We start from the raw sequence: 22,215 nt of genomic DNA on the forward strand, positions 1-22,215 counted from the left end.
ATTGGCTTTAAAAATGTACAAATGCAGCAATTTAGAAATCAGATGAAAGGTTTAGCGCTGGGAAACACTTTTTGAAAGATAAAAAGTGCATTTTATATACAAATATACAGATCAGACCAAAATGAGGGGAAAGAGGGACATTGCTCCAAATCAGGGACAGTCCCTCGAAATCAGTTGGGAGCTATGGGTAAATCCTTCTAGGGCTGAAGTGGTTAATACTGCTTTTTAGGAAAATCCATGTATAACAGTGTATATTATTATGGAACCGCATTCATACAGTGTTTTGTGTGTGCCTGGAACAAAGCGATCCCCTATGGATGTGGTGAAAACAAATACATGGGAGTGTCTGCTCCTCGCCCAAACTTTGCCCATCCCAAGATGGCGGCAGCGAGCCGCGCGTCGCCTCCCAAGGCAGATCACGTGACACAACACAGGCCGTCCCTCCTCCCAGCACACAGCCACGCCCCCTCCCCTCGATTGTTGGCTCCGGATGTTTCGAGCCGCCTCTGTCAGTAAGTTCAGAGCTGGCCGAGCGCGGGGAGCGAAGACGAGGAGGAGGGAGAGGCGCCACCGAGGAGACGTTACCTGAGAGCCCTCCAAACGCTACCGGCCTCGGCTACGAACTGGCCCCGCCGGTGGGGAGACAGCGGCCGCCGCGGGGAGGCGAAGCCGCCGCCGCTGAGGAAGGAGAAGAAGAAGAAGGGGGGTGGTGGTGGTGGGAGAGAGAGCGGGAGGACCATCATGTGGCGCCTTGTTTCGCTCAAGTTCGGCCGCCTGTACCGCTACGTGAAGCTGCTGTTCGCCGCCAGCCTGCTGGTCGTCATGCTGATGAACACTCACTCCCTCCTCGCCTCCTTCCAGCGGAACGAGCTGACCGAGCGCCGCTTCCTCAGCCTCAATAAGTGCCCGGCGTGCTTCGGGACCAGCTGGTGCCGCAAGTTCATGAACGGCCAGCTGAGCTTCGAGGGCTGGAGCCGGCTCCGCCTCCTCGACTTCTTCAACGTCAAGAACGTCCACTTCGCCCAGTACGGGGAGCCCCGCGAGGGAAGCCGCAGGGTCGTCCTCAAACGACTCGGCTCCAACCAAGAGCTCGCCGACCTAGACCAGAGGATCTGTAAGAGAGCCACCGGACGGCCCCGATGTGATCTGCTCCAGGCCATGTATAAGACCGACTTCGCCCGCCTCAATGGAGACGTCCGCCTACTTACCCCAGACGTGGTGGAGGGATGGTCCGATCTCGTGCACTGCCCCTCGCAGAGACTGCTAGACAGAGTGGTCCGCCGCTATGCTGAGACCAAGGACTCCGGCAGCTTCCTGCTCAAGAACCTCAAGGACGCCGAAAGGATGCAGCTACTGCTCACCCTGTCCTTCAACCCAGAGCCCCTGGTACTACAGGTGAGACCCCCCAAATTCACTACCTACAGCCTTCTCATACAAACTTTTTATTGGAGTGTGGGGACACCAAAATAATAAACACACTTTATTGTATTCTAAATCTTACCTAGATGGCTGCCGCGTCAATCCTGTGCTATGTCTGTTTCCTGTCGGCTTTACGCCAAGAACTGACCGATCAAACACCGCTGATCACTCAGTTCAATCTGAGCATAGAGTAGTGACAGCCATCAGCTCTGCCCCTCTGTGGAGGGAGCAGTTATCTCAGGCTTCTACCTGATCACTGAGAGGCTGAGCCAGCTGCTTCTGGTTGGATCCCAACATTCTAAAGTTGGGATCAGCTCTGCAATGTCCGCTGACAGTGGGCTTTAGCCTACTGTCTGCTAAATATGGGTCCCAGGAATGCATAACTAAGTGCATTCCTTTTTAAATGAGACGTATGGGGTTTTTTGTAGATTTATACTTGCCTAGGTGGATGCAGCATCGGTCCCCTGCCAGCTCTAAAACTGAGAACCAAGCGATCTAACATCGCTCGGTTCTCACAGCTCCGTGAGCAGATAGCTGGTGTCTGTCAGCACCTCTCTGCTCTGCCCTCCACCTCACACTCATTGGCCTGTGGAGGGGGCAGCCGGCTCAGGCTCTCTATGTCTCTCTGAGCCAGGCGCTGGCCCCGACTCAAGTGTCACGATCCTGCCCGAGCCTGGACCAGCTCCGTGATGTCAGCAGACAGTGGATTTCAGCCCACTGTCTGCTGAAAACGGGTCACAGGAGTGAAAAAAACAAACTGCACTCCTGTGATCCACAGAATTAAAGCCAAATGAGTTGTGGCGGTAATTCTCCTTTTTAAAGTGATTGTTAACTGTTTTGTTTGCCTACAATAAGGCTTACCCATAGGTAGTCGAAATATATCTCCTAAACGTGCGCCAATTGTCATCGGCGCTGTGAAAAAAACGGACCTCCGTGCCGTTTTATCCACAGCATGTGCTGTGACTGATGGCTCCTGCGTGCATGCGCGGGAGTGACGTCATGCGGGTCCAGCCAGTCACAGAGCCGGAGTCCGCGGCCCCGGAAGGAAGAGGGGTGAAGATGAACGCTGACTGCACAGGGGACAGCGTGGGCTGTGTTTGCAGGTAAGTGTCACATAATGGGCTAGTATGCATTGCATACTAGCCCATTATGCGTTTAATTTGCAGGGAGCAAAAGAGGAAGTAAAACCCATTAGGGTTTTAATTACCTCTTTAAGGGCTGGCATGTGTGTATTTCCCTTGTGTTCCCAACAGCCCATGTATTTGAATAGACTAAACGACGCAATGTAAAGCTGAAAAAGTAGTGCAGGAATATTTTTTTTCAGAATTCACCACACTGAAACCACATGGAACATGGGATTTGTTGGATGCAAATGTGCTGTGTTTTTGTGCCATTAACAGTTCATTGGCACCCACATGCATCTGTGTTCACCTGTAGCATGGAGATTGCATCTTTCCTGCACCGTGTTCTGACGTGAACTGACCCGCAGGGCTCATATACACTAGATATAGTCAGGTGCATTTTTTTTTTAAACTCTGTACAAACACGCATGCCAGAAAAATGAAGGTGCTTAGTTTACACCATTGCAGCAATTTTATGTGCGTTTTGAAGAAAGCTCAGCATGCTGCTTTTTTTTTTTTTTTTTTTTTTTTTTTTTATGCAACATAAACGTGAGCAAACACACTGCCAACATGCCCAAACACATGTAAGTGCAACTTAAAGAATAAATGAGAAAATTGTTAAGATAAAAATGCATGCAGAGACCGTGAACACAGAAATTGTGGTGTAAGGCTAACTGTACATTTTATAGTTTTCTCTTATATTTTCTAAAATCATATAATATCAAACCTAAACACTTTTAACCTGTATGCAATCAGGCAGGCCCTTGCTCTTCATATTAAAAGGTAAATCTAATGTATAATGTATGGCTAGCCTAAGTGAGCCCTCACTGCTAAAACAACGTTTTCCCACTATTAAAAACAAAACTCCTCATACTCTCCTGTTTACTTTTCTCTTAGCTCCACCCCACCTCTCTGCCTCCTTTTTCACTTAGGTGTCAATGGTGATTTCCTGCTCTTGCAGCCTCCTGTCACATCTCTCAGGAGAGTGTAGGGACACACTATGGCCACATAACAGACTTGGTGGTCCATCATTAGTGGGGCAGGCTGGAAGAACCCCAAGTAGACAGCCGGCTCCCAGTGATGTTAGCAGGATTCACGGGGCGGGGGGGGGGGGGTCCTGAGGCCTTTTGAAGGTAACCCTGCACAAGTTAAAAGGGTTTAGAGGAAAAGAAAAAGGTTAAAGTACCTCTTTAATACTCATTCACACCAGATGCAGTCAAGCGCTTTTTTAAATGCCGTATGAACGCAGCAGAAAATTGTATGCATGAAAAATGAAGAAAAATTTGCCTTTAGTTATACTTGAAAGCAGAACACTGGGATTGTAGAAAAATCTGTCCTTACAGTAGGGCAAGGATTAAAGGTTTATGAAGTGCAGGGGTTAGAAGAATAAGTTGTAAACTTTACCTTCTCCTGCCTGTGGCAGTCTGTTCTTTTCTCCAGCACCTCACATACAATGCAGGACTATTGCCCCTACTTTGTACTTGATGTCAGTGCGAGAGCACCAAGGAGAAGGGAAATTTATTATCTAGACCTAATCGGCATTTTGCTCTTGCAGTACGGGGGGCCATTAAAAGGTTATGCATTTTTTTTTCTTCCTGCCTGCAAGGGGTCTTTGAGAGTTGGATATTATAGAAATAGCCATGTTTAATACCTACCTGGGAGTTATGCCAGAATGAAAATTATTAAGACAATCATTACTATACATATATGGGTGGGCTGTTAGTGGTGGTCCCCTTCTGAAGATACATTGTCTGCCTTGTACTATGGCTATATAGACTAAGTATACAAATATGTGCAGCCAGACATCAGTATTTCATGTTTGTTCCAGGTAAGAGACACAGTGTATTGGAGCAAGAGTTCAAAAATGACAGCCAGGATTTTATGTATACAGAATCTGAATTAGCAGTGTCTGCCTGTGTCTCTCCCAGGAAAGGTTTCTGTACACAGCTTCCCGAGTTTTGTGAAACTTCAGGTCCCAGCATGTTCTGTCTGCACCCGAATGATAGCGGCTGTAGTCGCATATCGGCAGAACTTACTAGCAGGTCTTGGTTTCTTCTGTTTAGGACCAACCTAAGGTTTTCTTTTCCTGTTGGACTACTTGTGTTCTTTCCCCATTTTACAGTTTTTGTTAATGTCGGGGTCATTAAGAGAAACAATTACTGGAGGCTTCCATTTTTGCACTGTGGTTTGTTTACAGTATTTACAAATGATTTAGTCACATTTTTCTGCAATTAGATTAGGCCTCACTCAGGCAGTGACATACATGTATTTCTAAATACAAACACATACACATACATATATACACAGTTTATATGAATGTTGTAATTCATTCACACTGTGTGTTTACCCACATTTAGGTGTATTCAGTTTAGCTGAGTTTAGAGAAAATTAAGCTGTGTCCGGGTCAGATTAGATACTGTCAACACAGCTAAATGCATGTAAACACATGTTCATTAAAACAGATGAAATTGATCTGGGAAGCATAAAGTTTGTTTTATACTTAGATAATTTCTCCTGAAATAAACACAGGGATCAGATTGACTGTAGCCTTGCAGTCTTTGTTTTCATGTCACTGTTATTCTGATATCAGTGGTGGGTGTGTTGTGTCACCTCATTCATGTTCAGAAGAACATCTGACCAGCGTGTGTTTTGTTTCCTCGAGGTGAAATCTCTGCTTATATGTACAGTATTCCATTTCTGTTTCAGCAACACTTAAAGCTTACTTCATAGAAATACATTTTGATTAATGACCAGATGTATTCTGCAAATGACATTAGAAAAGATGTATGCTGGTTTTTGTTGCGCGATATATATATATATATATATATATATATATATATATATATATATATATATATATATATATATATATATATATATATATATATATTCTGCTAGAAAGCTGCTTCTGACGTGTTTTTTTATTTTTCAAATGCACTGCTTGCTTATTTCACTGTAGTTTCTATGTTTTTTAAGAAATGATTTGCAGTTGAGTGTTTCTCTGCTCTCCTACTAAGAAACACTGCAGTTTGTTTTCTTTCTGTAGTTAGGTTTGGTATATTGACAAGTGATCCATAAATGATCTGATCCAGTCGCAGTGAACCCTGTTTGCTGCCAGGCAGGTATAGTTGACTGTAATTACTTGTGTTGTCGGAGGCTTTTGAAGTTGGTTTGTAGTGGTAGCTTTTATGAGCAGTAAGCATTTACAGTATAATTTTTTTTTTTCTTCAGATCTCTAAATAGATCACTTATGCATATGATACGTTTTATTTTTCTAAATGATTGGACAAACTCTAAAAACAAGTAGTGCACCTAAGAAATGTAACTTTTGAACTGTATATGTTCAAGAATGTATTCCATAAGTACTTTGTACTGCCTTCTAGAGTACAATGTCCTGCGATCTTCTACTGTCTTCTGGTGTCTTGGATTTGTGTATATTCCAGTTTGCTATTGTAGTAGCTTTATCTTAAAGGGAGAGGGAATTTAATTTGAGAGAGCAAAGCTTAGCTTATTTTGGTTGATGCGTACAATGTAAGACACACTTTACCTTTTGTGGTGTTGGCTGTAGGAAACCTCTGTAATACTATAGTTTTTATATACAGGTCATAGTATAAACATTCTTTATTTTTTGTATTAAATGTATAGTGAAAAGTTACCTTTTTGAAAAATATATAAACTATATATAACCTGGTTTGTGTACATTGCTGTTTCTTGCCTAAATATTTGCAATGTGATCTTGCTAGCAGTCAAATTTTCTGGAATATCAGGATTGACAGGAAGAAGTGAGTGCAGTAGATGGCAGTAGATGGTCATCGTGTGTGTGTGTGTGTGTGTGTGTGTGTATATAGTATTGTGCACTGTACATTAATGGCTTGATTGGATGGTAATCATTTAATTTGCTATAAAAAGACCTAAGATAAAATACATTTTTAAATAAAATACATTTTTACATAAGGAAACTTTTTTTTTTTTTTTTTTTTCCTTAATACTTTTTCACTTTCTTTTGCAAAACCCTACATTATGTTTAGGAAATTCCTACCCTTGTTAAATTTTATGTTGCTGCATTCTATTAAGTCATGTGCCATAACCAACTTCTTGGAAAGATTTCCCACAAATCTTCCAGTGGTACTGTCTGATTCTGATTTGCCCCTTAGCAAAGAAGAGCTAGTTAGAGCTTTTAGTTTTCATAGAAGTTGAAGCAGTATTAAACCCCAAAACAAATGCAGTGGAACCTCGGATTGCGAGTAATGCGGTCTTACTAGCGTTTAGCAAGACGAGCTGTTGTTAAAAAAAAAAAAAAAAAAAACCTGACTTGCTTTGCCTTGCAAGACGAGCAGGATTTAAGCTGCTGGTCACCAACTAGAAGGGGGCATGTCCTTACATGTGCCCCCTCTGCCCGGTGGCACCCGCTATGCCGGTCTCTGGCCCACAGATGGGCAAGTGGAGCTTGGGATACCTAGTGGGAGGGGAGCGCTGGGTGTAGAGAGCATTCAGGCTCCCTTCTGGGAAAACTGGTCGCCAAGGGTTGTTGTGTTTTTTTTTTTTTTTTTTTAAGCCCTGTGCTAGTACATTTAACACTCCTCTCCTCCCATACTGACGATGAGTGGGGCACTCATATACAGAGGTGTGTGTTAGTGGCCAGATCACCAAGTGAAAACAGAGGGAAAGTAGTCTAAGAAAAGAAAATTGATGTAGCCACCATATCTAATGGGTAAGCTGCAATGTATTCTATTTTGGATTTTTACACACCTTTTGACTTATGAGATGCTGTGTAGACACATTTATTTCAGCTGATCCATTTTTTGGTTCACATGATGGGGGGTGGTTAGGATAAAGGGAGTTTAATCACAGCTTTTAAATAAAAAAAATATATATATTTTTTGGGTTTCTCAAAAAAAAATTTTGTACAGTATGAATGAGTCTTACAGTCCAAAGAATCAGAGACTGGTTGGGTGCTCACCAGTTAGTCCATAAAACCCTAAATACTTTCATTGTATCCGCTGGAAGTCATGCATTGCACCTCATAAGAACTGGGACTTACACAAATGGCAAAACACCAAACTTTACAAAGAAGACAGACTGCATCCTGTGCACTGACTGAGGCATCAAAAAAATGGGGGCTTATATACTAATGATTGGTACTACAACAAAAAAAGGGTTGGGCACGTCTAGATTAGATGCCAATAATGAGCTCTTATGTTCTGACCCTAGGTTCACACCTATGCATTTTTTGTGCATTTTGCAGAAATGCAGTACAGTCCATTTAACATAGTTTCCTATGGTACAAGTTCACATCTATGCGTTTTGCGGCCGGTGCATTTTTGGAGAGGTTCAAGGACTTTTTTCTCCGCAACTTGCGGGTAATAGACTTCAATGGAACCGCACCAGAAACGCATGTGTTTGTGATTTGATTTTTGATGTGTTTTACGGTTTTATTTTAACACTGTTTATAGCTGGTTGCTAAGCAGTGGTCGGGAAGCCGGCTGCCGTGCCCTTAACAACCGATAAGTCATCAGCCGTCTTCGCCGCTGAATGTAAAAAAAATAAGTTGCCGGCAAAACAATTCATGAAAAAAAACATTGTGGGGTTCCTCCCCCCAGGTCCCTACCAGGCCCTTCGAGTCTAGTATGGATTCAGAGGGGACCCCCCAATTTTTTAAAAAAAAAGTGTGGTTCTCCCCCCCCCCCCCACCCCCCCAAATCCATACCAGACCCTTATCTGAGCTTGCCACCCAGTAGGTCAGTAAAGGGAGGGGACGAGCGAGCACCCCTCCTCCTGAACCAGGCCACATGCCCTTAACATGGGGGGTAGGAGCTTTGGGACAGGGGGGCTCTGTGCCCCCACCCCAAAGTACCTTGCCCCCATGTTGATGACCTAACCTACAACCCTGGCCGGTGGTTGTCTGGGTCTGCGGGCAGGGGGCTTATTGGAATATGGAAGCCCCCATTTATAGATCCCGGCCCCCCCCCCCCCATGTGAATGGATATTGGGTACATCGTACCCCTACTCATTCACCAAAAAACAATGGCGTGTTAAACTACAAGAGCCAGTTTTTGACAAGTCCTTTATTAACCACTTCAAAACTGGCCACTGTATATAAACGTCCCTGTGTTTGTGGGGTGATATCTGAATGATGCCTGTAGCTACAGACATCATTCAGATATCATTCTTTTCAGCTGGCGATTCTGTGCACTATAAGAACGATCATATCGGCAGTTCCACCGCTTGATCGTTCTTATAGGCGACGGGAGGGGACGCCATCCAGTGCTTCTCCGGGCTCTCCCGTGCCATCAGGAGCCCGGAGAATGAATCGGCCGGTGCAGGATGAGGACGCTAGAGATGACTGGTGACCACATGGTCACCAGTCATCTCTATAACCGTTGGAGGTCCGGGCGCGACATTATGATGTCATGCCCCAGGTACCCGGAAATAAGCGAAGCCGCGGTCGCGGCTGTCAGCATGAGATCGGTAAAAAAAATTTTCACAACCTCATGCTTTCCAGCCTGGAGGAGAGATGTGAGGTCTTATTGACCCCGCATCTCTCCATAAAGACGACCTGTCACATAGATTCCTATTACAAGGGATGTTTACATTCCTTGTAATAGGAATAAAAGTGATAAAAAAATGTAAAAAAAAAAGTGTAAAAATAAAAAAAATTAAGTAAAATATAAAATAAAAAAAAATTTAAAATGCCCCTGTCCCCGGTAGCTCGCGCTCAGAATCGAACGCACATGTAAGTCCCGCCCACATATGTAAACGCTGCTCAAACCACACATGTGAGGTATTGCTGCGTGTGTTAGAACAATTCCAGCACTAGACCTCCTCTGTAACGCTAAACTGGTAACCTGTAAAAAAAATTTAAAGTGTCGCCTATGGAGATTTTTAAGTTAAGAAGTTTGGCGCCATTCCATTATTGTGCACAATTTTAAAGCGTGACATGTTAGTTAGGTATCTATTTACTCGGCGTAACATCATCTTTCATATTATACAAAAAAAATTGGGCTAACTATTGTTTTGTTTTTTTAATTCATGAAACCGTTTTTTTTTTTTTTTTTTCCAAAAAAAAAGGCGTTTGAAAAACTATTGCACAAATACTGTGTGAGATAAAAAGTTTCAATGAGCGCCATTTTATTCCCTATGGTGTCTGCTAAAAAAACATATATAATGTTTGGGGGTTCTGAGTAACTTTCTAGCAAAAAAATGATGATTTTTACATGTAGAAGAGAAGTGTCAGAATAGGCCCGATATTGAGGTGGTTAAATAAGGAGCTCGGAGCCGTCTTCTCCCTCTGAGTCGTCGCTGTTTTTTTTTTCCTCGCTGCCGGTTACCCGTTAAAAAAAAAAAAACAGTCTTGTCTTTTTCTCTGTCGTGATGTCCCTGCTGTGCGGCACTTCTTATATAGGCATGGGGTGTGGCCATCCAATGACATCGCCTAGAGTCGCCCCTTGTGACATATAGCAGAGTGGTTGGATGGAAGCTTCAGAATGACAAAGATGGTGTTTATTACAAATTACGTGAGCAGACTGCAGTTCCTCTTTAAGGCTGGAGTTCAAGCTTTACTAGTCCTTTAGAAAACATCAGCTCTAGGCCTTTGTTAGAATTTTTATCTGTTTACTAACCTGGTTTATGCAATAAACGTATGCCTTTTGCTTTAGGGTTTTCATGAATATTTATGTGCTTGGACAGCATTGGACTTTGTTCAGATGCCCATTGGCTATAAATCTTGTGAGTCTTTTGGTGTAGGATTAATGTTCTTGGTAGCTTTGAAGTTTTAGTCATCTATTTGTAATACGGATTATAGTACAGTAGCAGTGCTTACAAAATAGTCCCAATCACTGATGTTTGTCAGATTTAATCTCTTCAGGTGATTAGGTCAGAGGTGAGGGGATTATTTAATACCTCAAGGGAAAATTCTAAAAGTTCATTTCTTTTTATATACAGTACTATAAACTGATCATTTTTATATATTCAGAAAAGTGCATGGGGAATATACTGTTAACAGTCTATTTGAAAAGCTCAGTATTTTCTTCCTTGCTCAGTTTCTTACTGTCTAACAAACTTTATATGGAGCTTTTGAAGAGGGAATGGTATTGCTAACAATTCTGCACCACTTGCATGGCTTCCTGAAGCAAGTGAAGTACAGTGCACATTTGTAAAACCTACCTCTGCAGTAAATTAATGTCATTTATTTGTCATACTACTGATTCACAAATGGGGCAGAACCTGCTGTCTGTGAGTGTTTTACATATGAATATCTTTTTTTACATTTGCCCAAACTAAATTAACAAACTGAATTTTTTGATTTGAAACATAATCAACAGGTTATATTCCCTTCAGATTACCTTGTCTGTTGATGGATATTATGTTATGATGCTTTTGTGTATTAGCCTGATGCATTTTCAGGAGTCAGTGAATTAACGATGATCTGCTGCTGATATACTTTGCTTGTTTTTCTAATGACTGCACCTACCACCTGGTCGCTAGGACAGGAATTGAAGGGAAATCTCTAACAGGCATGTCAGACTAATATTCAAATTGTTCCCTATTTTTTCTAGACTGAACAAAATGATTCAAAAATGTTTCTACTATAGCAGAAAATCTTTACGCTTTGTGTTGGCAGCATTCCACAGAATTAAATTGTAGCAAAAGTTAACAATGTATTAGCTGCAATTGAAAGTAGACAGACATACTATTCTCACTTGTAACATTGTCGGGTATTTTTGTACAGGCAAGGCCTCATGTACACTACAGCTGCTAAACTGAAGTTTAGTAGCAATTGGGCATTTTTTCTTTAGCAGCCCCTGAACTCTCCTGTTATTTTATGTGTGCATGTACACTCAGTCATTTATAATGGTTTAGAGGCAGTTGAGTTTGCAGGCATTTTTTTTGAAAGCAGAAAAATAGCATTAAGGACTGTAGTTTACTGGCATTGTAAATGCCAAATGCTTGTAACCGTGGTAAAATGTGTTCATGTGCGTTTTTCGTTTATGCGTTTTTAACTACTTCCGGACCGCCCACCGCACATATACTGCGTGCAGGGAGGTCCGGCTGCGTGAAACAATGTACCTGTATGTCTTGTCTTCCAGGTCTGGGGTGCGCACGCCGCCGGAGACCTTCTCCCGCTGTGATTGGACACAGCGGGAGCCATTTAGCGACTCCTGCGGCTGCAAAAAGTGTAAACATGGGAGACCCATCTTTCTGTCGCAGAGGAAAAGAGATCTTGTCTTCCTCCAGTCAGTCCATCCTCCCACACAGAAAGCATTCCCTAGGAGCACACTTAACCCTTTGATCGCCCCTGATGTTAACCCCTTCCCTGACAGTTTCAGTTTTATACAGTGACCATGTATTTTTTTTTTTTTTTTTTTTTTTAGCACTGATCACTGTATTGGTGTCACTGGTACCCAAAAAGTGCCAGGTGTCCGATTTGTCCACCGCAATGTCGCAGTCCTGCGAAAAATCGCTGATCGCCGCCACTTGCTAATAAAAATGCCATAAAAATATCCCATAGTTTGTAGACTAACTTTTGCGCAAAACTATCCATATATGCTAATTAGGATTTTTAATTTTTTTCCAAAAATATGTAGCAGAGTACATATTGGCCTAAACTGATGAGTAAATTAGATTTTTTTTTATTGAATGTTTTATAGCAGAAATTAAACCTCTTTTTTTTTTTTTTTTTTTTTTTCAAAATTGTCAGTCTTTTTGTTTTATAGTGCAAAAAAATTAAAACCGCAGGGGTGATTAAATACCAAAAGAAAGCTCTATATGTGGAAAAAGACATCAATTTTATTTGGGCACAGCGTTGCACGACCGTGCAATTGTCAGTTAAAGCAACGCAGTGCTGTATCAGAAAAAAATGGCCTGGGAAGGGGGTAAAACCTTCCAGCGCTGAAGTGGTTAACAGCGCAGTGCCTTATCGCAAAAAATGACCTGGTCATTTAGGTGGTAAAACTGATTTGTTTAAAGGGGAAAACATTTGATACTTTATGAACATATAAAAATGTTAACACAAATTTCACCACATGCTGTTGCCTGCATTAATAGAGGAGTCCAGTAGTAACAAACTCTGGTCCTCCTGGTCTCTATGTCTTCAGAGCCTCTGCAACATTGGGAGCATTTCCTTACACTTGCTAATGATAAGATCTATAGTGAAAACACAAATAATAAGAGGGGCTATCTACAAGAACACTGCTCTCTCTTCTCTCGCACAATGGCTTAAATGGTTAATAATAGACTTGTTTTATATGCATTGTTGGCATTTGGGTGGGAGGGTCTCCTGTGGTTATCTTTTAAAAAAACGCTTCTAACCTCAAATGCTCATAACTGCTGCCAAATTCAGTATGTAAAACTGATGTTTTTTCACCGTGGGTTTCCAGCTGTCCGTTTCCAACGTTCAGAAAAAAGGTTTTCAACTGCGCTGTGTACATGAGCTCTAAGGCCCATATGTAATTAGCACAATTCATCTAATGTAGTTTAGCTTAATCACTTCAATACCGGGCACTCTCACCCCCTTCCTGCCCAGGCCAATTTTCAGTGCTCTCTCACACTTTGACAATTGCGCAGTCATGCGACATTGCACCCATATGAATTTTTTTTTTTTTTTTTTTTTTTATTAATAGAGCTTTCTTTTGGTAATATTTAATCTCCACTGGGTTTTTTTATTCTTACAAAAATTCTAACAAAAAAAAAAGACAGAATTTTTGAAGGTTAAAAAAAAGTTTTTCTTAGTGACTGTTATAAAATGTAAATATTTTTTCTCCTTCACTAATGGGACTGCACTGATGATTAGCACCAATGATCAGTGCCCTGATAAGTGTAAATGTCCCCTGTCACAATTGCTGGTTATCAACTCTTCTCTCCTGTGACAGCACGTGAGGAAAGGAATGCAGAAAACCACAAATATGTTTACAAGTGATTGGCCCTTTACTGCATCTGTAAATAGCTGTGTCCGTGCTTTTAGCTATAGCGCGGTTGGGAAGAGGTTCAAATTTATATCAAACCTAAAATGTTTTTCTCTTTTTGGATAGAGTTGGAAATGATTAGTACTCCTATTGAGCTCTTTTGGCTACTTGTGGCTTTGTGTGACGTTTTTTAAATGGAGTGATCTAACTAGGAAACTGACCTAAATTTTGATGCTGTTGCTGGTGTACATTGTTAACTGACATATTTCAAATTCTCTACAGGGGCAGAATTTAAAAATGTACCTCTACATCATTCGCTTAGTATATTCCAGAAGGAACTTGGTGTATGGCCAGCTTAACCACTTGAGCCCTGGAAAATTTTACCACCTTAATGACCAGAGCATTTTTTTAAATGCAGCACGGCGTCGCTTTAACTGACAATTGCGTGGTCGTGCGACGCTGTAACAAAATTGACATCCTTTTTTACCCACAAATAGAGCTTTCTTTTGGTGGTATTTGATCACCTCTGCGGTTCTTAACAAAAGCAAAAATTTTCCTATAATACATATAATTTTCAACCTTTTGACACATTTCAGGCTTCAAACATAAAGATATAAAATTTTAATTTTTTGTGAATAATCACCAACAAGTGGGACACAATTGTGAAGTGGAACGAAATCTATTGGATATTTTAAACTTTTTTAGCAATTAAAAAACTGAAAAGTGGTGCGTGCAAAATTATTCGGCCCCTTTACTTTCAGTGCAGCAAACTCACTCCAGAAGTTCAGCGAGGATCTCTGAATGATCCAATGTTGTCCTAAATGACTGATGGTGATAAATAGAATCCACCTGTGTGTAATCAAGTCTCTGTATAAATGCACCTGCTCTGTGATAGTCTCAGGGTTCTGTTGAAAGCGCAGAGAGCATCATGAAGACCAAGGAACACACCAGGCAGGTCCGTAATACTGTTGTGGAGAAGTTTAAAGCCGGATTTGGATACAAAAAGATTTCCCAAGCTTTAACCACTTCAGCCCCGGAAGGTTTTACCCCCTTCCTGACCAGAGCACTTTTTACAATTCGGCACTGCGTCGCTTTAACTGCTAATTGCGCGGTCATGCAATGCTGTACCCAAACGAAATTTGCGTCCTTTTCTTCCCACAAATAGAGCTTTCTTTTGATAGTATTTGATCACCTCTGCCGTTTTTATTTTTTGCGCTATACACGGAAAAAGACCGAAAATTTTGAAAAAAAATGATATTTTCTACTTTTTGTTCTAAAAAAAATCCAATAAACTCAATTTTAGTCATACATTTAGGCCAAAATGTATTCGGCCACATGTCTTTGGTAAAAAAAATGTCAATAAGTGTATATTTATTGGTTTGCGCAAAAGTCATAGCGTCTACAAACTAGGGTACATTTTCTGGAATTTACACAGCCTTTAATTTATGACTGCCTATGTCGTTTCTTGAGGTGCTAAAATGGCAGGGCAGTACAAAACCCCCACAAATGACCCCATTTTGGAAAGTAGACACCCCAAGGAATTTGCTGAGAGGCATGTTGAGCCCATTGAATATTCATTTTTTTTGTCCCAAGTGATTGAACAATGACAAAAAAAAAAAAAAAAAAATTACAAAAAGTTGTCACTAAATGATATATTGCTCACACAGGCCATGGGCATATGTGGAATTGCACCCCAAAATACATTTAGCTGCTTCTCCTGAGTATGGGGATACCACATGTGTGGGACTTTTTGGGAGCCTAGCCGCGTACGGGGCCCCGAAAACCAATCACTGCCTTCAGGATTTCTAAGGGCGTACATTTTTGATTTTACTCCTCACTACCTATCACAGTTTTGAAGGCCATAAAATGCCCAGATGACATAAAACCCCCCCAAATGACCCCATTTTGGAAAGTAGACACCCCAAGCTATTTGCTGAGAGGCATGGTGAGTATTTTGCAGCTCTCATTTGTTTTTGAAAATAAAGAAAGACGAGAAAAAAAATTTTTTTTTTTTCAATTTTCAAAACTTTGTGACAAAAAGTGAGGTCTGCAAAATACTCACTATACCTCTCATCAAATAGCTTGGGGTGTCTACTTTCCAAAATGGGGTCATTTGGGGGGTTTTTTTGCCACCTGGGCATTCCATGGCCTCCGAAACTGTGATAGGCAGTGAAGAGTGAAATCAAAAATTTACGGCCTTAGAAAGCCTGAAGGCGGTGCTTGGTTTTCGGGGTCCCGTACGCGGCTAGGCTCCCAAAAAGTCTCACACATGTGGTATCCCCATACTCAGGAGAAGCAGCAGAATGTATTTTGGGGTGTAATTTCACATATTCCCATGGCATGTTTGAGCAATATATCATTTAGTGACAACTTTGCGCAAAAAAAAATAAAAAAAATAAAAAATTGTCTCTTTCCCGCAACTTGTGTCACAATATAAATTATTCCATGGACTCAACATGACTCTCAGCAAATAGCTTGGGGTGTCTACTTTCCAAAATGGGGTCATTTGGGGGGGTTTTGAACTGTCCTGGCATTTTATGCACAACATCTAGAAGCTTATGTCACACATCACCCACACTTCTAACCACTTGAAGACAAAGCCCTTTCTGACACTTATTGTTTACATAAAAAAATAATTTTTTTTTGCAAGAAAATTACTTTGAACCCCCAAACATTATATATTTTTTTTAAAGCAAATGCCCTACAGATTAAAATGGTGGGTGTTTCATTTTTTTTTTTCACACAGTATTTGCGCAGCGATTTTTCAAACGCATTTTTTGGGGAAAAAACACACTTTTTTACATTTTAATGCACTAAAACACACTATATTGCCCAAATGTTTGATGAAATAAAAAAGATGATCTTAGGCCGAGTACATGGATACCAAACATGACATGCTTTAAAATTGCGCACAAACGTGCAGTGGCGACAAACTAAATACATTTTTAAAAGCCTTTAAAAGCCTTTACAGGTTACCACTTTAGATTTACAGAGGAGGTCTACTGCTAAACTTACTGCCCTCGATCTGACCTTCGCGGCGATACCTCACATGCATGGTGCAATTGCTGTTTACATTTGACGCCAGACCGATGCTTGCGTTCGCCTTAGCGCGAGAGCAGGGGGGACAGGGGTGCTTTTTTTTTTTTTTTTTTTTTTTTTCTTTATTATTATTATTTTTTTATCTTATTTTTAAACTGTTCCTTTCATTTTTTTTTTTTTTAAATCATTTTTATTGTTATCTCAGGGAATGTAAATATCCCCTATCATAGCAATAGGTAGTGACAGGTACTCTTTTTTGCAAAAATTGGGGTCTATTAGACCCTAGATTTCTCCTCTGCCCTCAAAGCATCTGACCACACCAAGATCGGTGTGATAAAATGCTTTCCCAATTTCCCAATGGCGCTGTTTACATCCGGCGAAATCTAAGTCATAAAATGCTCGTAGCTTCCGGTTTCTTAGGCCATAGAGATGTTTGGAGCCACTCTGGTCTCTGATCAGCTCTATGGTCAGCTGGCTGAATCACCGGCTGCATTTTCAGGTTCCCTGTTGAGACAGGAGAGCCAGAGAAAAACACGGAAGACGTTGGGGGGGAGGGGCATTCCCTCCCACTGCTTGTAAAAGCAGTCTAGAGGCTAATTAGCCGCTAGGATTGCTTTTACATGAAAGCCGACCGCTGGCTGAAAAGAATGATACCAAGATGATACCTAAACCTGCAGGCATCATTCTGGTATAACCACTCAAAGTCGTGAATGGCGTACCTGAAGACAAAAAAATGGTTAACAATAAAGCACAGTAAACGGTAAGGTATAAAAAATTGCATACCTGAAAAGCAAACATGATAAAACATAATAACAATAAAACATTGCAGAATAGAATACAGTAAAAAAGAGCAGAACAATAGAGAGAGAATAGAGAGAGAGAGAACAATAAAACGACAACTATTTTTTTTTATTTTATATTTTTGTATGTGTTTTTTTTTTTTTTTTTTTTTTTTTTTTTTTTTTTTTTTTACACTTTTTTTTGTAACTAACTTTTATAACTGTAACCGGTTCCAGGTTCGGGTCTCTCAAAATGCGATGGCATCTTGGGAGACCCTGTGAAAGTGTGCCTAGTCTGTGCAATGCTGTACCCTACGCTAATACTCAACTAGTGAATGGTAGCGTTCAAAACATTCACCAATGCAAAGACCAGGATTGTCAGGACAGGAGGGACAATAATAGCGGGTGTCACGCCTATATCCGCGCTTGCTGCAGACACGACATCTTTTTTGGGGGTTCGTTGGGTAGGGGTACTCGGGAGGACATAAAGAAAATGCCTCTCATGCAGCCGACTGCATTTGGTTGGGGATGTGAATGGGGGAAGTACGGGCGCTGCAGAAGCGGTGGGTTCCCAATTAGGATTGGCGAATGCAGCAGGAAGGGCACTATGGGCACGACGGGCCTGTGTTTGTCTTCTTGGTGGCAGCGGGACACTACTTGTGCTTGCCACCTCACCAGCTTGAACTGCACTTATGGGACTCGCCACGTCACCAAGTGTTACTGCAGTGCTGGTTTGACTACGACCGGGGTGTACTAGGCCGCTGGTGCTTGCCAGTTCACCAAAACGCTACCAAAAAAACTGTTAGCGATCGCAAGGATCAGGCCTGACTCTGCGAACGCTGCAGTTATGCGTTTAGTGTTTTGTAAGTGTCAGTGATCGATCGATACTGCACTTGGGTGGGCTGGGCTGGGCCGGGCGGAGGGGCAAAACGCAGGTGCTAGCAGGTATCTGGGCTGATCCCGCTAACACTGCGTTTGTGGGAACCCTAAACTGCTGGGGACGCTAGTATAGATCTGATCGGATCAGATATTGATCCGATCAGATACTATACCACTAAGGGAGGCGTATGCTGCGTGCGTGGGTGTTAGCGGTACTGGCGCTAACCTGACACTGCTTGGGGCTGGTGCTTGCCAGTTCACCAAAACGCTACCAAAAAAACTGTTAGCGATCGCAGGGATCAGGCCTGACTCTGCGAACGCTGCAGTTATGCGTTTAGTGTTTTGTAAGTGACAGTGATCGATCGATACTGCACTTGGGTGGGCCGGGCAGAGGGGCAAAACGCAGGTGCTAGCGGGTATCTGGGCTGATCCCGCTAACACTGCGTTTTTGGGAACCCTAAACTGCTGGGGACACTAGTATAGATCTGATCGGATCAGATATTGATCTGTACAGATACTATACCACTAAGGGAGGCGTATGCTGCGTGCGTGGGTGTTAGCGGTACTGGCGCTAATCTGACGCTGCCTGGGGCGACGCATATCACCGCCGGGCGATCAGGGGGCTAAACTTTTATTCGGTAATAAACGGCGGGTGCCCTGACACTATAAAAAATAAACGAACTAACCAGCGTCACCCGTAACAGTTATACGGTGATCAGTGGTGAAAGGGTTAACTAGGGGGCAATCAAGGGGTTAAAACATTTATTAGGTAGTATATGGGGGTCCCTGTCGCTATAAAACGCTGACGGCAAACCTAAATATTTACCTCACTAACTAGCGTCACCAGCGACACTAATACAGCGATCAGAAAAATGATCGCTTAGTGACACTGGTGACAGGGGGTGATCAAGGGGTTAAAACTTTATTAGGGGGGGTTAGGGGGGTATCCTAGACCTAAAGGGGGCCTAACACTCACTGCCCTAACACTGTAACTGTCACAAACTGACACTATGCAGTAATCAGAAAAAAAAAAAAATACTGCTAATGTCAGTTTGTGACAGGGGGGGGGGGGTGATTGGGGGGGGATCGGGGGGCGATCGGGGGGGGATCGGGGGTGTAAGGTATGCCTGGCATGTTCTACTGTGTGTGTTTGTGTTGTGTGCACTTACATGTCTTCTCTCCTCGGCGCTGGACGGAAACTGCCAGACCGAGGAGAGATGACATCACATCCTCTGCCTGTGTGAAACTACACACAGGCAGAGGAGGATTCCCATTGGCTGGGAGCGATCGCGAGGGGGGGGCCACGATCGGATGGTCTCCCCCTCGCCTCCCGACGCTCCCAGTCAGATGCCGACCGCCGCTGGCACCGGGGGGGGTCCGATTGGACCCCCCGCCCGCGGGAGGCAGATCACGTATATATACGTGATTCTGCCTGCCCGTGCCACTCTGCCGACGTATATCTACGTTAGGCGGTCGGCAAGTGGTTAAACATCCCAAGGAGCACTGTGCAAGTGATCATTTTGAAATGGAAGGAGTATCAGACCACTGCAAATCTACCAAGACCTGGCTGTCTCTCTAAACTTTCAGCTCAGACAAGGAGAAGACTGATCAGAGATGCAGCCAAGAGGCCCATGATCACTCTGGATGAACTGCAGAGAACTACAGCTGAGGTGGGAGAGTCTGTCCATAGGACAACAATCAGTCTTACACTGCACAAATCTGGCCTTTATGGAAGAGTGGCAAGAAGAAAGCCATTTCTCAAAGATATCCATAAAAAGTCTCGTCTAAAGTTTGCCACAAGCCTCCTGGGAGACACACCAAACATGTGGAAGAAGGTGCTCTGGTCCGATGAAACAAAAATCGAACTTTTTGGCCACAATGCAAAACGATATGTTTGGCGTAAAAGCAACACAGCTCATCACACTCCACACACCATCCCCACTGTCAAACATGGTGGTGGCAGCATCATGGTTTGGGCCTGCTTTTCTTCAGCAGGGACAGGGAAGATGGTTAAAATTGAGGGGAAGATGGATGCAGCCAAATACAGGACCATTCTGGATGAAAACCTGTTGGAGTCTGCAAAAGACCTGAAACTGGGACGGAGATTTATCTTCCAACAAGACAATGATCCCAAACATACAGCAAAATCTACAAAGGAATGGTTCACAAATAAACGTATCCAGGTGTTAGAATGGCCAAGTCAAAGTCCAGACCTGAATCCAATCGAGAATCTGTGGAAAGAGCTGAAAACTGCTGTTCACAAACGCTCTCCATCCAACCTCACTGAGCTCGAGCTGTTTTGCAAGGAAGAATGGGCAAGAATTTCAGTCTCTCGATGTGCAAAACTGATAGACATACCCCAAGTGACTTGCAGCTGTAATCGCAGCAAAAGGTGGCTCTACAAAGTATTAACGCAAGGGGGCCGAATACTTTCGCAAGCCACTGTATATATTCTGCCACATATTTTTGGTAAAAAAAATCGCAATGGGTGTATATTGATTGTAGACGTGATAACTTTTGCGGAAACCATACTAGATCGGATATCCAAACTGGATAGATTTGGAGACTTATTATATAATTAATTTTATCTTTACTGGTAATGGCGGCGATCTGCGATTTTTTTTTTTTTTTTTTTTTTTTTTTTTTTTTTTTTTTTTTTTTTTTTTTTTTTTTTTTTTTGCGGCGTACAAATCTGACCCCAAATGACACTTTTTGGGGACCAGCGACATTATTACATTGATCAGGGAAATGCCTTGTTTACATAGGCAGTTTCCCGTTCTTCCTCGCTGCGATTGCGGGCCACCGGCAGACATAGTCCGTGGGACCCGCGGGCACACTTTGTGTGGCGGGCGTGCACATGCCTGCTATCCTCCTTCTGTGGACTGACGCATGGGTTCGTCCGTTTGTGCAGGAGTGCCATTCTGCCAACATACAGTATCTCACAAAAGTGAGTACACCCCTGATATTTTTGTAAATATTTTATTATATCTTTTCATGTGACAACACTGAAGAAATGACACTTTGCTACAATGTAAAGTAGTGAGTGTACATCTTGTATAACAGAGTATATTTGCTGTCCCTTCAAAATAACTGAACACAGCCATTAATGTCTAAACCAAAAAGTGAGTACACCCCAAGTGAAAATGTCCAAATTGGGCCCAATTAGCCATTTTCCCTCCCCGGTGTCATGTGACTCATTAGTGTTACAAGGTCTCAGGTGTGAATGGGGAGCAGGTGTGTTAAATTTGGTGTTATTGCTCTCACTTTCTCATACTGGTCGCTGGAAGTTCAACATGGCACCTCATGGCAAAGAACTCTGAGGATCTGGAAAAAAAGAATTGTTGCTCTATATAAAGAAGGCCTAGGCTATTAGAAGATTGCCAAGACCCTGAAACTGAGCTGCAGCATGGCGGCCAAGACCATACAGTGGTTTAACAGAACAGGTTCCACTCAGAACAGGCCCCGCCATGGTCGACCAAAGAAGTTGAGTGCACATGCTCAGCTTCATATCCAGAGGTTATCTTTGGGAAATAGACTTATGAGTGCTGCCAGCATTGCTGCAGAGGTTGAAGGGGGGGTCAGCCTGTCAGTGCTCAGACCACTCGCTGCACACTGCATCAAATTGGTCTGCATGGCTGTCATCCCAGAAGGAAGCCTCTTCTAAAGATGATGCACAAGAAAGCCCGCAGTTTGCTGAAGACAAGCACACTAAGGACATGGATTACTGGAACCATGTCCTGTGGTCTGATGAGACCAAGATAAACTTATTTGGTTCAGATGGTGTCAAGCGTGTGTGGCGGCAACCAGGTGAGGAGTACAAAGACAAGTGTGTCTTGCATACAGTCATGCATGGTGGTGGGAGTGTCATGGTCTGGGGCTGCATGAGTACTGCTGGCACTGGGGAGCTATAGTTCATTGAGGGAACCATGAATGCTACAATGTACTGTGACATACTGAAGCAGATCCCCCCCCCCCCCTCTTCGAAAACTGGGCCGCAGGGCAGTATTCCAACATAACGACCCCCAAACACACCTCCAAGATGACCACCGCCTTTGCTAAAGAAGCTGAGGGTAAAGG

General features: G+C 42.7%; 1 protein-coding gene across 1 annotated transcript in view; it reads left to right on the forward strand.

Moving 5' to 3' along the window:
- The first annotated feature begins 444 nt into the window (after positions 1–444).
- The window catches only part of DIPK2A (divergent protein kinase domain 2A), a 79,649-nt gene continuing 57,878 nt past the window's right edge, over positions 445–22,215 (forward strand). Inside the window, exon 1 of the mRNA XM_073625892.1 lies at positions 445–1,395. Within this exon, the coding sequence (XP_073481993.1) occupies positions 742–1,395 (654 nt within the window). The 5' untranslated portion in view covers positions 445–741. The remainder of the gene's footprint in view (positions 1,396–22,215) is intronic.

Source organism: Aquarana catesbeiana, linkage group LG04 (assembly GCF_042186555.1).
Source record: "Aquarana catesbeiana isolate 2022-GZ linkage group LG04, ASM4218655v1, whole genome shotgun sequence".
Lineage (NCBI taxonomy): Eukaryota > Metazoa > Chordata > Amphibia > Anura > Ranidae > Aquarana > Aquarana catesbeiana.